Source organism: Bufo bufo, chromosome 1 (assembly GCF_905171765.1).
Source record: "Bufo bufo chromosome 1, aBufBuf1.1, whole genome shotgun sequence".
NCBI classification, from domain to species: domain Eukaryota; kingdom Metazoa; phylum Chordata; class Amphibia; order Anura; family Bufonidae; genus Bufo; species Bufo bufo.
Window position 1 is genome coordinate 593066814 of NC_053389.1, and position 18624 is coordinate 593085437.

The following is an 18624-nucleotide window of genomic DNA, read 5'->3' on the forward strand; positions in this document are numbered from 1 at the left end:
TTTCATATATTGTTCTCTTAACAAATGCATCCACGCCAAGCCAATAAATCTGCGTCTTGCGGGGGGGCCCTAGCCGGTGTCCATACATCAGCCAACAAAACACTGCTCTGCTGAACACATCAGTCTCCCTCGGCCCACAGCCCAGTGCTTAGCATATGGACCATTTGCCGACGGAGACCTCTGCGCCCAGCAGCTGTGACAGGACATACATGGGAAGATATCTACTCCAATGGTTTACCCTGACACTGAGAGACATGATGACAATACATAATATATTAGAAACACATCCTAATAAAATTTCCACAACAATGGCATAGGCAGGATCACATCATTACCATCTATTGTGCATGGCATAGGCAGTGTCATGGTCTTACCTTCCTGCTGTTCTCCTTCGTTTGACATGTGCTGGCGGCCATCTTGGTTTCTGGGTTTCTTGTAGCCTTCCACCCTGCGGCTCCTCCTTCCCACTGGGAGGAGCTGGATGCCTAGCTCATATATATAGGAGGTCTGTGGCTTCAGTTCCTTGCTTGGTTCTCTTGTGTTCACATGCTTCTAAGACTGCTGCTGCTTCTGGTTCCTGATCCTGGCTTCGTCTGACTACCCTGCTGGTTCCTGATCCTGGCTTCGTCTGACTACCCTGCTGGTTCCTGATCCTGGCTTCGTCTGACTACCCTTCTGGTTCCTGACCTCTGGCTTCGCAAAGACTCTGCTCGGTTTCACCATCCGTTTGGACTTTTGCTTTACAGCTTTATTTTCAATAAAGCCTTCTTATTTTCACTTATCTCTTGTTGTACGTCTGGTTCATGGTTCCGTGACATTAGGACCAAGCCATGAATTCTGACGGTACAGGGCCATCCTCGCTACCCACGCTGGTTGCCAGACTTGATCAGCAGGATCACCTGTTGGGTCGGTTCGCTGTGGCGTTGCAAACCCTGCTTGAACGCACGGCTCATTTCGCTCCCGTTGCCGATGGGTCGGTTGTCGCTCCTGGGCTCGCTCCTACTGCCGCTCCGGTTGTTGCGCCAGAGTCTACCCCGACACCTGTTGTTGCGCCTGCGGTGTTTCGGGGTATGACCGGTTCTGCCCCTCTTCCACAGCGCTTTGGGGGAGAGCCAACTCAGTGCCGAGGTTTCCTTAACCAGGTGGGCATTTATTTCGAGTTGCTGCCACATGCCTTTCCTACTGAGAGATCAAAGGTGGGCTTCTTGATCTCGCTGCTCTCGGACAAGGCCTTGGCCTGGGCCAGCCCTTTATGGGAGAACAACAATCCGGTGGTTGCCGAGTTTTCCGGTTTCCCGTGTTGACAAACCACTGATCACTGTTGTCCTCTCCTGGGTCGGGGGCTCGGTGACGACCCAGGTGTTGGTGGACTCTGGTGCGGGTGGTTTGTTCATTGATAGTGTGTTCGCTGCCGCCAATTCCATTCCTCTGCAGGCTCGAGGTTCCCCACTGGCTCTTGAGGCGATAGACGGCAGACCCCTTCTGCCGCCACACGTGACTCATGAGACCCTTCCAGTGGGGATAGCCATTGGTGCCGTTCACAGAGAGTCGGTCTGCCTCCAGGTTATTTCGTCTCCACACTACACGGTGGTCTTGGGGTACCCCTGGCTCCAGAAGCATAATCCGACTTTCGATTGGAGATCGGTCGAGATCCTCTCGTGGTCACCGCAGTGTGGGGCTAGTTGCATCCATGGGTCTGTCAAGTTGCTGTGTACTTCCTCGGACTCTCTGTTGCCTCCTGAATACGAGGAGTACCGGGATGTATTCGATAAGGTGCGCGCGGTTGCCCTACCTCCGCACCGCCCATACGATTGTGCCATAGAGTTACAATCTGGTGCCGTTCCTCCTCGTGGCAAAGTCTATCCACTGTCGGTAGCGGAGAATGAGGCCATGGAGGAGTACGTGAGGGAGGCGCTTTCACGCGGACACATTCGCAAATCTTCGTCCCCGGCAGGGGCTGGATTTTTCTTTGTGAAAAAGAAGGGCAGTGAGTTGAGGCCTTGCATCAATTACAGGGGTCTCAATCGCATCACGATCAAGAACGCTTACCCGATACCCTTGATTTCCGAGCTGTTCGATCGCCTTAAAGGGGCCACGGTCTTTACCAAACTCGACCTGAGGGCGGCATATAACCTGGTAAGGATCAAGGCGGGCGATGAGTGGAAGACCGCGTTTAACACCAGGACCGGTCATTATGAATCCTTGGTTATGCCCTTTGGGTTGTGCAATGCGCCCGCAGTCTTTCAGGAATTCATCAACGATGTTTTCCGTGACCTGTTGCAGCAGTGTGTGGTGGTCTATTTGGATGACATCTTGGTATATTCTGAATCCATGGAGGCCCACATTCTGGATGTCAGACGAGTGTTGCAACGGTTACGAGAGAACAAGCTGTTCGGTAAGCTTGAGAAATGCGAATTTCACCGATCCCAGGTAACCTTCTTAGGTTACATCATTTCCGCTGAGGGGTTCTCCATGGATCCTGAGAAGGTTTCGGCTGTCTTACAGTGGCCCCAGCCCAGTGGTCTTCGTTCCCTGCAGCGCTTTTTGGGCTTCGCCAATTATTATCGGAAGTTCATCAGGGACTTTTCCATGCTGGCCAAGCCTCTCACGGATCTGACCAGGAAGGGCAGTAATTCCCAGGTCTGGCCGCTCGAGGCCATCCGAGCTTTTGAGGCCCTAAAGTCCGCCTTTGTGTCGGCTCCGATTCTGTCGCATCCCAACCCTGGGTTGCCCTTTCTCCTCGAGGTGGACGCGTCTGAGACGGGAGTAGGCGCCCTTCTGTCTCAGCGTAGAACACCAGAGGGTCCTCTGCTTCCCTGTGGGTTTTACTCCCGGAAACTGTCTTCCGCGGAGTGCAACTATCAGATTGGTGACAGGGAGTTATTGGCCATCGTGCAGGCCCTTAAAGAATGGAGGCACTTGCTCGAGGGTTCGGTGGTTCCGGTTCTCATCCTGACGGACCACAAGAATCTGACCTACCTTTCTGAGGCCAAGAGATTGACACCACGTCAGGCCAGATGGGCTCTGTTCTTGTCACGTTTTAATTACGTGGTCTCCTACCTACCCGGTTCCAAGAACATCAGGGCGGATGCCTTATCACGGCAGTACTCCGAGCTGTCCAGGGAGGAGTCGATTCCGACTTCGGTCATACCTCCGAATCAGATCCTGGCCGCCATTCGCACCAGCCTGACCTCTCCCCTGGGTGAGCAGATTTTGGCGGCTCAATCTGGTGCTCCCTCTGGGAGACCCAACGGCAGATGTTTTGTGCCTGAGGAGTTGCGCACTAGGTTGTTGCGAACCTACCATAACTCCAAGACCGCGGGGCATCCTGGAAAGAATCAGCTGTCCTGGGCTGTTTCACGTCTGTTCTGGTGGCCTTCCCTACGTTCCGACATCGCCGCATATGTAGCGGCATGCTCCGTTTGTGCCCAGAGTAAGTCCCCTCGGCACCTTCCGTTGGGCCTTCTGCAACCCATAGCCACCGGGGAGCGCCCATGGTCACACCTGGGGATGGATTTCATTGTGGACCTCCCTGCATCCCGAGGCCATACGGTCATTCTCATGATTGTGGATCGGTTTTCCAAAATGTGCCACTGTGTTCCTCTCAAGAAGTTACCCTCTGCACAAGAGTTGGCCACGATTTTTGCCAGGGAGGTCTTCCGGTTGCACGGTTTGCCCAAGGAGATTGTGTCGGATCGGGGGAGTCAGTTTGTGTCCAGGTTCTGGCGCGCCTTTTGCTCCCAGTTGGGGATTCATCTCTCCTTCTCCTCGGCCTACCACCCTCAGTCCAATGGGGCCGCAGAACGATCCAATCAGGCCTTGGAGCAATTCCTTCGTTGCTATGTCTCCGATCACCAAGACAATTGGGTTGACCTCCTGCCTTGGGCTGAGTTTGCCAGGAACACGGCGGTGAACTCTTCCTCTGGGACGTCTCCCTTCATGGCCAATTATGGGTTCCAACCTGCCGTGTTACCGGAGGTATTCTCTCCCCAGGATATTCCGGCTGTGGAGGATCACCTTTCCGTCCTACGTGCTTCTTGGGTACAGATCCAGAAGTCCCTTGAGGTCTCTGCGCAGCGCCAGAGACTCCAGGCTGATCGCAGACGAGCGCCTGCTCCTTCCTACCAGGTCGGAGACCGTGTATGGTTGTCCACCCGCAACCTCAACCTTCGAGTGCCCACTCCCAAGCTGGCGCCTCGCTTTGTTGGTCCCTTAAATAAAAATTCTTCAACCTCTTAAGGACACATGACATACTGGTACGTCATGATGTCCTGGTACTTAAGGACACATGACGTACCGGTAAGTCATGTGTTGTTCCGATCACTGCCGCCCGGCCGGCGGTGATCGGAACAAGGTGCCTGCTCAAATCATTGAGCAGGCACCTCGGCTAAATGCGCAGGGGGGTCCCGTGACCCCCCCCATGTCGGCAATCGCAACAAACAGCAGGTCAATTCGAACACTGAAAAAGCCATACTGTCGTGTGAAAGAGGCCTTAGACACTAAAACATGATTTTTTTGTTTCAAAAATGAAATCATTGTGTAAAAATTACATAAATAAAAAAAAGTATACATATTAGGTATCGCCGCGTCCGTATCGACCGGCTCTATAAAAATATCACATGACCTAACCCCTCAGGTGACCACCGTAAAAAAATAAAAATAAAAACGGTGTAAAAAAAGCCATTTTTTGTCATCTTACGTCACAAAAAGTGTAATAGCAAGCGATCAAAAAGTCCTATGCACCCCAAAATAGTGCCAATCAAACCGTCATCTCATCCCACAAAAAATGAGCCCCTACTTAAGATAATTGCCCAAAAACTGAAAGAACTATGGCTCTTAGACTATGGAGACACTAAAACATTTTTTTTTGTTTTAAAAAGGAAATCATTGTGTAAAACTTACATAAATAAAAAAAATTGTATACATATTAGGTATCGCCACGTCCGTGACAACCTGCTCTATAAAATTACCACATGATCTAACCTGTCAGATGAATGTTGAAAATAACAAAAAAAAGACGGTGCCAAAAAAGCTATTTCTTGTTACCTTGCCGCACAAAAAGTGTAATATAGAGCAACCAAAAATCATATGTACCCTAAATTAGTACCAACAAAACTGCCACCCTATCCCGTAGGTTCTAAAATGGGGTCACTTTTTTGGAGTTTCTACTCTAGGGGTGCATCAGGGGGGCTTGAAATGAGACATGGTGTAAAAAAAAACTGTCTAGCAAAATCTGCCTACAAAAACTGTATGGCATTCCTTTCCTTCTGCGCCCTGCCGTGTGCCCGTACAGCAATTTACGACCACATATGGGGTGTTTCTGTAAACTACAGAATCAGGGCCATAAATAATAAGTTTTGTTTGGCTGTTAACCCTTGCTTTGTAACTGGAAAAAAAATATTAAAATGGAAAATCTGCCAAAAAAGTGAAATTTTGAAATTGTATCTCTATATTTAAATCTTGTGCAATACCTAAAGGGTTAACAAAGTTTGTAAAATCAGTTTTGAATACCTTGAGGGGTGTAGTTTCTTAGATGGGGTCACTTTTATGGAGTTTCTACTCTAGGGGTGCATCAGGGGGCTTCAAATGGGACATGGTGTAAATAAACCAGTCCAGCAAAATCTGCCTTCCAAAAACCAAACGGCGCACCTTTCACTCTACGCCCCGCTGGGTGGCCGTACAGTAGTTTATGGCCACATATGGGGTGTTTCTGTAAACGGCAGAGTCAGGGCAATAAAGATACAGTCTTGTTTGGCTGTTAACCCTTGCTTTGTTAGTGGAAAAAATGGGTTAAAATGGAAAATTAGGCAAAAAAATGAAATTCTCAAATTTCATCCCCATTTGCCAATAACTCTTTTGCAACACCTAAAGGGTTAACGATGTATTTAAAATCAGTTTTGAATACATTGAGGGGTGTAGTTTCTTAGATGGGGTCATTTATGGGTGGTTTCTATTATGTAAGCCTTGCAAAGTGACTTCAGACCTGTAGTGGTCCCTAAAAATTGGGTTTTTGTAAATTTCTGAAAAATTTAAAGATTTGCTTCTAAACTTCCAAGCCTTTTAACATCCCCAAAAAATAAAATATCATTCCCAAAATAATTCAAACATGAAGTAGACATATGGGGAATGTGAAGTCATCACAATTTTTGGGGGTATTACTATGTATTACAGAAGTAGAGAAACTGAAACTTTGAAATTTGCTAATTTTTCAAAATTTTTGGTAAATTAGGTATTTTTTTATGCAAAAAAATAATAATTTTTTGGACTTCATTTTACCACTGTCATGAAGTACAATATGTGATGAAAAAACAGTCTCAGAATGGCCTGGATAAGTCAAAGCGTTTTAAAGTTATCAGCACTTCACCTTAAGGTGAAATAAGGCTGTGTCCTGAAGGGGTTAAGGCCTCTTTCATACACCCTTTTTTAAGCATTTTAAATGCTTGTTAATAAAACTCCTTCAGTGTCCACCTCTTTTAGGCTGCATTTACACAATTTTTTAAGACGTTTTTCTGCACTTTTGCAGTTTTACTGGTTTTTTTGCATCTGCATTTTTGGGTGCATTTATGTGGTAAAAAGAAGTTAGCGCCCAAAGTTAGTTCTAGGTCTATGGGAAATATGAAACGCATGTGTTTTTTTGCTTCTGCCATTTTTCTTAATTAGGTAGGTGTCTTTTGTCTTTGACTTCTTTTCAAAAACACAGCATGCTTCAGCTCTGGATTGTTTCAGATATTTTTTTACATCTTTCACTACAGGGAGAAAAATGACAGAAAAAAAACAGTTCACATGGCCATTTAGAAAAAAATAATGCCACTAAAAATGCCACAAAAATATGGCAGAAAGCACTGATGGCCAAAAAGCACTTATGGTAGAAGAAGCAAAAAATAAAATAAAAAAATGTGTGTGTTAACCATTGCAGGGTTTTTAATAGTAAAACAGTTTGTAAGGCAGGGAAAATCTTGTACATCCAGTTAACCTATTATCCTGGATAGTTGATCTAGAAGAAGGGACAAACCCTAAGTAAATAACTTACTCACAAAATACATCCAGGCCCCTCTTGAACTCTTTTAGTGAACTCACCATCACCACCTCCTTAGGCAGAGAGTTCCATAGTCTCACTGCTCTTACCGTAAAGAATCCTCTTTTATGTTTGTGGTCGAACCTTCTTTCCTCCAGACGCAGAGGATGTCTCCTCGTCACAGTCCAGGAGATAAATAGCTGATGGGAGAGATCTCTGTACTGACCCCTGATATATTTATACATAGTTATTAGGTCACCTTCGGACATCCTTTTTCTAAACTAAATAACCTTAATTTTGATCCTCTTTCTGGATACTGTAGTCCACTCCTTCCAGTTATTCCATTACTTTACTTGCCCACCTTTGAACCCTTCCGAGCTGTACAATGTCTTATATCCTGCTGTCCAAAACGGCCAATAGTATTCCCAGTGATTTGTAAAGTGGCAGAACTATGTTCTTATCTCATATGGACATTTTATTTAGTAACATTAATTACATTTAAAATGTTTTTTTTCTGAAGTTCTAGGAGACACATGGTAAAAATGCAAGACAATACATAATATACAGAGCATGCAGCAAAACACTAAAAAAGCCATTAAAATGGTATCAAAAAGATCACAAAATGTTGGATTGTTCAGAAACGTGCGCAAAACCAGCCTTACTATCATAATTTCAAATATGATTACACTATTTTCCTGTGTCTTCTACACAGGAGCTAGAAATATCCTGAAAAACCTGCAGAGGGCTCTTGTCATATGTCTGTGATCAGACACATAAAAAGTTATGTAGTACTTTATGCATCAATGTTTCACAGTATGTGTAATATTCAGTTAAGTGGAAATGGTAAAACTAAAGTTTTCCATTATCATTCATCATATATTTATAGTACCTCTGTTTGTTATGTGTGGTCTGCTGCTTAGTACTTTACCACACACATCAGTAGGAGGTAAAGATGATGTGGTTACAACCTCCAGTGCCTGTCTTGTCTCAAGCCACTGTGGTAAAACTCACAGAGAAATGACCATCTGTATTGCCCCTTTCACACGGGCGAGAATTCAGTGCGGGTGCAATGCGTGAGGTGAACGTATTGCACCCGCACTGAATCTGGACCCATTCACTTCAATGGGGCTGTGCACATGAGCAGTGATTTTCACGCATCACTTGTGTTGCGTGAAAATCGCAGCATGCTCTATATTGTGCGTTTTTCGCGCAACGCAGGCCCCATAGAAGTGAATGGGGCTGCGTGAAAATCGCAAGCATCCGCAATCAAGTGCGAATGCGGTGCGATTTTCACGCATGGTTTCTAGGTTACGATCGGGATGGGGACCCGATCTTTATTATTTTCCCTTATAACATGGTTATAAGGGAAAATAATAGCATTCTTAATACAGAATACGAAGTAAATTAGGAATTGAGGGGGTTAAAAAAAAATATTAAAAATCAAACTCACCTCATGCACTTGTTTGCGCTGCCCGTCTCATCTTCTTTCTTCTTCTTTGAGGACCTGGGAGGAAAAGGACCTTTAGTGACGTCACTGCGCTCATCACATGGTCCATCACCATGGTGATGGACCATGTGATGGACCATGTGATGAGCGTAGTGATGTCACCAAAGATCCTTTTCTCCCAGGTCCTCAAAGAAGAAGAAAGAAGACAAGCCGGGCTGCACGAACAAGTGGATGAGGTGAGTTTAATTTTAAAAATAAATTTTTTAACCCCTCAATTCCTAATTTACTTTGTATTCTGTATTAAGAATGCTATTATTTTCCCTTATAACCATGTTATAAGGGAAAATAAGAAAATCTACACAACACCGATCCCAAACCCGAACTTCTGTGAAGAAGTCCGGGTTGGGGTCTGGGTACCAAACATGCCTATTTTTCTCAAGCGTGTGCAAAACGCATTAACGCTTTGCACTTGCGCATTTTCCCGCAACGCACCCGCATCTTGTCCGGCCATCCCACGCGACGCCCGTGTGAAATAGGCCTATGTCTTAGTTATCTAGATCTGCAGCACTCCTGTCTAGCCTGCCATTAGACAACTAATGTCTGCACACAGAGCATGCTAACTTATGGTGTTTTGCAGACATCTTTGGGCCAGTGTTTTTCTCTAGTTATCTGGTACTTTTCATTTGATATATATGCACCATTGGGTCCAAGCTATTCATTTTGGCAGGAAAATTAAAGCAGCATATAGTCCACTACATTAAGGTGCCATAATTTTTTGAATGCAGTAGTAGATGACAGGTAATAGTTGTGGTGTTATATGCTTACCATTGGTGCTGGTGATGTTTTGTCTTGATGAGTAACAGGCTCTGAAGAAAAATAACCGGTTACAACACTTCATTGATTACATGACACAATATAGCGAATATAAAACAAACAACTTAATACATTAAATGTTCCTATTCTCTCCAAGGCCATTAGTTATCTTGGTAGACTTCAGTGTAGGCCAGTGAATGACACAAGGTAACCATTGATGACCTATCATGGTGGTGGGTCATGAATAGTGTCTCCGGTTGGAGGTCATATCACTTATTTAGAGAGTGCTGGAGTGTGAAATTCCCTTAGATCCCATGCCTTGCCTATTGAGCTTTTTGCTGCAGCCCATTTAAAAAGTAACCACTTGACTGCTCCTGAATATTCTGACAGCAGGCTGATGTCCTATTTGCCAGACAGGGGAAGCAGGGGTCTCCACCATCCCTTTTGGTTCTTCACTCTAGAGTTAAAGGAAGTAGGAACTTAGAATACCTCACTGCACTATTAGATAATAAAATGGCTGTGTCTGATGCTTTGCGGATCTTGTGGGACATGTACTGGATCACACACTAGTTATGATCAGATTTGCAGAATCTGTAGATTCCTTTCTTCTTCTTCTTCTTTCCCTTGTGTTACTTGTTGTTCGATGTGATGTTAAATTGTCATACCTATAATTCTAATTTTTCTCGCAGTAGTATATTTGTATCAGTGCCTTTTATGAGCTTTTGTTCCTCTAATAAGATTTTCATTGATAGATTGTGACATTGTTCATATGTACCTGTTATTGTAAATTGTACAAATACATTATTAAAAATATACAGTAGTTAAAAAATAATGGGTGTTATTGTCAGTTGTATATGGACAATATGTCATCGTACACCAGGGCAAACGGGGAGATCTGGTGTGGTCATGGGGGGGAATCATAACAATTGGTTTATTAAATTTTTTTTTATTTTCAATGCAATATAGGCCTTATGAATTCTAAAGAAAGGAGTGTGCATTTTGCAATTAACGAGATGTCTAACTATTTTATGCAAAAAAATTTATTGGCTTTGTATGCACATAGATGTGATAGAGAAGGCATTCTGGAACTACACAGCAAAGTGTAGACCCTAAGGCCTCTTTCACACGGGCGTTGCGGGAAAATGTGCGGGTGCGTTGCGGGAACACCCGCGATTTTTCCGCGCGAGTGCAAAACATTGTAATGTGTTTTGCACTCGCGTGAGAAAAATCACGCATGTTTGGTACCAAAACCCGAACTTCTTCACAGAAGTTCGGGCTTGGGATCGGTGTTCTGTAAGATTGTATTATTTCCCCTTATAACATAGTTTAAGGGAAAATAATAGCATTCTGAATACAGAATGCATAGTAAAACAGCGCTGGAGGGGTTAAAAAAATAATAATAATAATTTAACTCACCTTAGTCCACAAGATCGCGGCCCAGCATCTCCTTCTGTCTCCTTTGTTGAATAGGTGAATAGGACCTGTGGTGAGCATTAATTACAGGACCTTTGATGACGTCACTCCGGTCATCACATGGTACGTCACATGATCTTTTACCATGGTGACATACCATGTGATGACCGGAGTGACGTCATCAAAGGTCCTGCAATTAATGCTCACCACAGGTCCTATTCAACAAAGGAGACAGAAGGAGATGCCGGCTACGCGATCAAGTGGATTAAGGTGAGTTAAATTTTTATTTATTTTTTTAACCCCTCCAGCGCTGTTTTACTATGCATTCTGTATTCAGAATGCTATTATTTTCCCTTATAACCATGTTATAAGGGAAAATAATAATGATCGGGTCTCCATCCCGATCATCTCCTAGCAACCGTGCGTGAAAATCGCACCGCATCCGCACTTGCTTGCGGATGCCTGCGATTTTCACGCAACCCCATTCACTTCTATGGGGCCTGCGTTGCGTGAAAAACGCTGAATATAGAGCATGCTGCGATTTTCACGCAACGCACAAGTGATGCGTGAAAATCACCGCTCATGTGAACAGCCCCATAGAAATGAATGGGTCGGTATTCAGTGCGGGTGCAATGCATTCACCTCACGCATCGCATCCGCGCGGAATACTTGCCCGTGTGAAAGGGGCCTAAGTGTCTTGTTAAGGCTTTTGAAATTAAAGAGGTTGTCCAACGTCCACAACCATTGTACTTATGACCCAGAAAGTGCTCAGTAAAAAGAAAAAAGCTACTTATTCACGTCACCACTGAGACCATGAATGGTTGCAGCAGGGCACGTGATCGGGAATGGGATGGCACACTTCTGGTCCACAGGAGAATGGAAGTAGCACGGATAGATCCCTTGACACTGTGAATAGGTAAGTGGCTTTCTTCTTTAGGATAAGCACTTTTGGGCCACAAGTAAAATTGCTCTGAGGGTGGAACAATCCCTTTTGCTGAGGCAGGTTTTGGACACTAATTACTTTTGACAGACTACCTAATGTTTCTGGGGTTCTCCCACCTCGTTGCCAGTGCAGTAGAAGATTTGAGCCTCATAAGAATTAAAGTACAGGTATTTCCCTAATATATGTTACCTAAATCACTTCCAACAGTGTCGGACTGGGGTGCCTAGTAATTTATTTTGTGGGCCCACCGTACAGATACATTCAAATATTACCTGCTCACAGAGCAGCAAGATACTACTAGATGACTGAATATGGGGGTCACTGCAGTAACTTTGAGAAGGTAGGTCCTGGGTATAAGAGGACACTGGTAGCTTTCCTCTATACCTAGAAGTCATCTCAGCTCTTATCGTGTCTATAATAATAAACAGGGGAGTTTTTTTATATGAACATAGGCTGGTTGAGGTGCTGTACATTGAATATATGTATTTTGTGCAGTAAGTCTACTGTGTTATGTGCCACTTGTACAGGGAGTGGGAGACTAGGGGCCCATTTTACTCAGGGGCCCACTGAAGGATTCACCTGTTCCCCTGTGGGCCAGTCTGAGCCTGGCTTCCAATGAGCAGGGGCAATTCTAGTAAGGCTATGTTCATATGTCTCTTTCATTAGCTCTGACCCCTAATGCAGATGTGAACATAGTCTTAGGGTATGTTCACACACAGATTTGTTGTAGATATTTCTGTGATTCAACATCCATTTCATACATCAGCATGAGTGTTTATAAACCTCATTTAAATTGGAACAGATGCAGAAATTTCTGAAACAGATCTGTAGCATGTGATCCGACATCTTAATAGAACATAGTAGACACCTGTATTCTGCTGAAAGTTGCAGCTATAGAGAATTTGAACCCACGATGGCTGCTCATTCTAATTATTCAAAGCCCTCCTTTTTGAGCATGATTCATATAGAAGATATATTAGATAATTACCCATAATACAGTTTTCTAATATCTAATTAAAGGGGTTGATCCATCTGGGACATTGATGGCATATTGAGGAAATAACATCAATGTAAGATAGGTATGGGTCCCACTTCTGGGACCTGCTCGTATCTCCAGAATGTGGCCCTGGAAGTGAAGGAGAGCACACTGTGCTTGGGGGAGATGGGAAAACCATTATAAGAAATGTGTCACCAAAACGTTTGCCAAGTAAAACCAGATAGCAACACATTTTCTAGGTGTGGACCCATTCATTTCAATGGGGCTACAAAAGATGCGGACAAGGGGGGGCGTGGCTTGCTCATGGCGGAGTAGGACGCAGGATAGTGAAGCTCTCCCGCCATCTCCGCTTGATAAGCTATTTTTGCCTACATTCCTGCTCACTCACGATTCCTGATGGGTCGTAGGACTGCCAAGGGATTGCAGGAGCCTGCACAACAGCCGGAGGGGTCCGGAATTGAGAAGTTCTTTGGATCCCAGTCGAGTGGCACAGGGCCGGCAGAGGCGCCCAAGATGGCGACCGGGAAGAATGTGCCTGCGACCGCTGGTAACTCGCCACATGAGGATAGAGAGTCGGAAAGCCCGGTGACCGTCACTACGGACGGCAAGTGGGATATCCGCACGTTTTTGCAGGCTCTCCCTACCAAAGAAGACCTAGCCCAATCGGTGCAGAGGCTGGAGCAAACATATCGCTCAGAGATGGAGACCCTGAAAGGGGAAATCAAACACCTGGGCACCAGAGTCGAGGCTGCTGAAAAGACACAGGAGTCCTTTCAAGACCAGCTAGATGATCAGCACAAGGTACTGTCGGCGCATTCGCAGCAGATCAGCCACCTACTATCACATGTGGATGACCTAGAGAACCGCCATCGCAGGAATAACCTGCGGATCCGTGGGGTGGCGGAATCAATATCCACGTCTGAATTAGAAGCAACGATCCAGACCTTTTTAGCACACTGCTGGGGGAATCAGCACAGCTACCGGTGGAGTTAGATCGCCTGCACAGGGCCTTGGGGCCTAAATCTATGGATGTTTCCAGACCAAGGGACATTGTGTGCCGTGTGCATTTTTTTAAAGTAAAGGAGGAGATATTAAGAGCAGCCAGGCAAGCGGACACTCTGGAACTCGGTGGTTCTGTAGTACAGATCTTGCCGGACCTCTCTAGACGTACTCTTCAACTTAGAAGGGCGGTGAAGCCTCTACTCGCCTTACTCAAAGAGAGAGAGATACCATATAGATGGGGCTTCCCCTTCCAACTGCATGTTAGGAGAGATGGAAGATCAGCAGTTTTCAGAGATCCGGAGGACCTTCCCAAGTTTCTGGAGACTTTGTCGCTCCCACGTGTTTCATTACCGGAGTGGCCGTTGGTTCTGGAGCCTGCACCTAGGCCACAGAGAGAAAGATGGTCTGAGGTCTCCCCAAGGGCTTCTAGGCAAAGGAAGTCACCATGAAGATGGTCTATCTAACCTTGGGGTTACTTATCTTTTTACAGGGGTCGTATAGTAGACCACTTATGTGAATTATAACCTGCCCCATACTAATGCGGTTATAGCCGGCAGGCTTCCCTGTTATGTTCGCACATATTGTGTGCAGTTTGTTCAGGAAAGTATGGGGGACGAAGGTTATTATGTCATGGGATACGTTGTTTTCCAGTGAGTTCCAGCCAGGAATTGGGTGGGCCGTAAGGGCCTATATAGTTCATGTAATGCAGGATGTATTTTAGCATTATTTCTATGTTTAGCTTTTCTTTAAATATCAGTTGATAATATCGGATGGAGATGGGGGGGGGAGGGCCTGCTCTGTCATCTTGGGCTTCCTCTTCTCCCTTAGATGTGTGGGTTGTGGATGGTTGCTTTATTCCACTACCTAATGTTAATTACAAGAAATGTCATTTTCATTGCCCCATATTGTGGGGGCTTATTTGTTATATGTGATGTTTGTATGTCCCCCCTGTTGTGTCTTGTCTCCCCCAGGGCAGTGGTTCTGCCTTTATATGTTAGGTATCCAGCAGCTATCATAAGCATATCTCCCAATAGTTATGGCATCCATTAAGGTATGCTCCTATAATGTCAACGGGCTAAATGAACCGGTCAAAAGAAATCAGGTACTATATAGCCTGCATAAACAGAAAGTAGGTATAGCCCTCCTGCAAGAGACCCATTTTAAAGAAGGTCACATCCCCTCATGTAAAAACAGGTACTTCACCACATGGGCTCATAGTACTTATGCTGAGTCTAAATCAAGGGGGGTTGCCATAGCTATACATAAAAATGTACCCTGCACTGTGCTGGATACCCGCCGAGACGATCAAGGTCGTTACCTGTTCCTGAAAGTTAATATTGCCTCCAGAGTATTGATTCTTGCTAATATATATTGTCCCAACACAGGTCAGAGTGGCTTCGCGAATTCGGCCTTTGCTGCATTGGAGGACTTTGCGGATGGTGTAAAGATTATCCTAGGTGGTGACATTAACCTCCCTCTTGAGGCTAAATTGGACACGTCCTCAGGTGAGTCCTCTGCTTCTCCTGGGGTAGCCCGTGGTTTCCAGAGACACTTACATGCATTACGTTTGGTCGATGTGTGGAGAATACTGCACCCGACAGGGAAGGACTTCACATTTTTTTCTATGACACATAACTCTTATCACCGCCTGGACTACATGTTCATTTCACATGAGCTATTAGACCTACATCCGACTGCAGCGATAGAACCTATCCTCTTCTCTGACCATTCAATGACCTGGGTAGCTTTAGACCTAGGAGATCCCACTCGTTCAAGGAGCTCTTGGAAACTGAATGATAACGTATTGAAAGACAGTGTGTGTGTGGCTGACATTAAGAAGGTAATTGAGGAATTTGTGGAGGTTCATACGGGGGACTCCTTCAGATCCACTATTAAGTGGGAGGGCTTAAGTGTGTGATCAGAGGTCGTCTGATTTCCCACGCGTCCCGACTCAAGAAAATGAGGGCCGCTAAGATTATTGAGCTATTAAGGAAAGTAGCGGATCTGGAGAAGTCCCATAAGAACAGTCTGGATCCTGGAGTGTTTCAGGAGCTCTGCGACACTAGAAGTGCGTTGCTGAAACTCATTGACCAGAAATATTTGGGGGCCAGGGACAAATTGAAAAGTTTGTTCTATGGCTTAGGTGATAAGAGTGGTAGACTCCTGGCGAGGGCGTTGAGACCACGCACAGCTTCCGGGTATATACCCTCTCTCAATTGTAGAGTAGGGGGGAAGGTCCATGCTACAGAGGACATTCTGAGGGAGTTTCGGGCCTATTATGAGGAGCTATATAGCTTAAAAGGGAAATATGCTGATTTAGCTTCTGAACTTAAAGCCCAAAAAATAAGACAGTATCTGACTGAGCTAAAGGGACCTAAACTTTTGTCTATAGATAGTTTGGACTTAGAGAGGGAGGTGACTGATCAGGAGATCAAGGGAGTGGTGAAGTCATTGGAGGTAGGCAAATGCCCAGGCCCCGACGGGTTTACGCCCCGTTTTTATAAAAAGTTTTTGGCAGAGATAGTAGGGCCTCTGAAGGATATGTGCAATTCTTTAGATCATGGAGATGTGTTTCCGGCGCAGGCAGTTACGGCACACATATGTGTCATCCCTAAGCCAGGGAAGGACCCCCTGGCCTGTTGTAATTACCGGCCAATTTCTTTAATCAACGTAGATGTGAAAATCTACGCGAAAATACTGGCAAATAGGCTGAGGGGACATATTCCTTCCCTGGTTTCGGCAGATCAAGTGGGGTTTGTACCCGGCAGGGAAGCTAGGGACAATACCATCAGATCTCTGGCTCATATCGCAAAGGCTAGAGCTGACGGGTCGCCTTTGTGTCTTCTCTCAGTCGACGCGGAAAAAGCATTTGACCGCGTCGACTGGGATTTCCTCAGGGAGACCTTGTTGGCGTTTGGGCTGGGCCCTAATATGCTACTCAGAATAATGGCGCTCTACAATAAACCGCAAGCTCAGGTGAGAGTAAATGGCGCTTTGTCTTCCTCTTTTGAGATCCACAATGGGACTCGCCAGGGGTGTCCGCTATCGCCATTACTATATATTCTGGTCATGGAGTTTCTGGCAAGGGCACTGAGAGCTAATGCATCAATTAGAGGTCTGTATTTTGGTACATTAGAATCTAAAATCGCAATATATGCAGATGACTTATTGATATACTGTACGGATCCAGTTGTTAGCTTACCAAATATTACAAAATAATTCTCTATATTTGGAGACTTGAGTAATTTCAAGGTGAACTTCCACAAGTCTGAGATATTGAATGTCACGGTTCCACACACCACAATGCAGGCTTTGAAACAAGCCTTTCCATTTCAATGGAAGACGGATCACATTTCATACCTGGGGGTGTCCATCCCTGCCCGTTTAGAGGATTTATATCAGCTAAATTTCTCTACGTTAATAGAGGAGATTAGGAGGGATCTGGCGGTCTGGAAGGGCTTACCCCTGTTGTGGTTTGGTAGAATACACGCATTAAAAATGAATGTACTTCCTAGGATTCTTTACGTTCTTAGGACTATTCCCATCCCGCTGACGGGCGTGTTCTTCAGGACCATAAGATCCTTGTTTATAAATTTTATTTCGGCCGGATCTACTCCTAGGTTGGGGATCAAGTTCCTCTTTAGGACTAAGGATAGGGGCGGAGTCGGGGTCCCTGATATTAAATTATACCATAGAGCGGCAGTTCTGGCATACATATTAGACTGGTTTCACAACAGCTCCAACAAGAGATGGGTTGGATTTGAGAGGAGCGAGTTGGAAGTCCCCCCTCAAAATCTTCTGTGGATACCAAAAAGTTTACGTGGCAAGGTACTCCCGACTATTACAGCTGGGGTACTACAGGTGTGGGACAGGTGTGCGGCTGCACTCGGTTGCTCATCTTTCCCGAGCCCTATGACACCAATATTTGACAATCCAGCTTTTCCGCTGTGTAAGGGTAGGAGAGAAATATTAGGTTATCGAAAAGAGGAAGGACTTAGGGTACGACAATTGATCTCGGGAACCTCTATCCGTACTTTAGATGACTTGCCGGGGTGTAGGAATAGAGGGGCGTGGATTTTGTATAGAGGACTGAGAAATTACATACTATCCTTAGGTCCGACGGAGGCCCTTGCTAGGGATCTGACCCCCTTTGAAGCAGTATGTTCACAATCATCTCCTCCTGCGCATTTGGTGTCTCTGATGTACGGGATGCTACAGGAGAATGCTGGACCTGCCTCTACCTTGCCTTATGTTCGGGCTTGGGAGAAGGAACTGGGAAAAGTGTTCTCTAAGGATCAATGGGAGAAATCATTTGTGTTGTCTCACAAGTCCTCCATATGCTGTGGGGTACAAGAAAATAATTTTAAAATACTTTCTAGATGGTACAGGACCCCTGCTATTGTGCATTCCTTTTTTCCCTGAGTGCTCTGACCTGTGATGGAGATGTTTGCATGAGGTGGGTACAATGTCCCATATCTGGTGGCGGTGTAAGAAGATTGTTCCCTTTTGGTCGGCCCTGAATGAATTGTACAACAGTATGGTGGGTACGACATCTGTTTGGACTCCGGAGGAAGCTCTATTATCAATGTTTGCCGGTCCCACTCTGGTAGTCAAGAGGGGCCTCCTGAGATTTTTCATGCAGGCGGCTCGTCTGGTGTTGCCTAGACATTGGAAGTCACAGGACGCTCCTAAGATGTCAGAATGGCTAGAGACGTTTGAGAACTTACGTAGAATGGAGGAATTGATTGCAGAAGATGCGGAACTGGACCAGAAATACTTGAAAGTGTGGATGCCATGGATTTTGTTCAAAGGGTCTCAGGGATTTTCTGAATGGCTGAATCAGTACAGTTTGTCTCCGGTTGTATAAGATTGTAGGTGTTTGCTTATATGGAAGATACCTAGTAGTTTGTCTTTTTCCTTATGTGTTTGTCTGTGATGTCTGTGTTTGTCTCCCCCGTTTGTCTCGTTTCATGTTTATGCATAGGCTTCAGGAA

At 45.3% G+C, this 18624-nt stretch overlaps 1 protein-coding gene across 4 annotated transcripts in view; it reads right to left on the reverse strand.

The window, feature by feature from the left end:
• LOC120985159 overlaps window positions 1-18624 on the reverse strand; it is a 65552-nt gene that overhangs the window by 14676 nt on the left and 32252 nt on the right. For 2 of the 4 annotated variants that reach the window (XM_040413486.1, XM_040413489.1), the window contains one exon: window positions 9288-9328. In XM_040413486.1, coding sequence (XP_040269420.1) covers window positions 9288-9328 — 41 coding nt within the window. Of the gene's footprint in view, window positions 1-6403; window positions 6747-8350; window positions 8520-9287; window positions 9329-18624 lie in introns of those variants that run through there. The other 2 variants (XM_040413487.1, XM_040413488.1) reach the window with 2 other exon arrangements.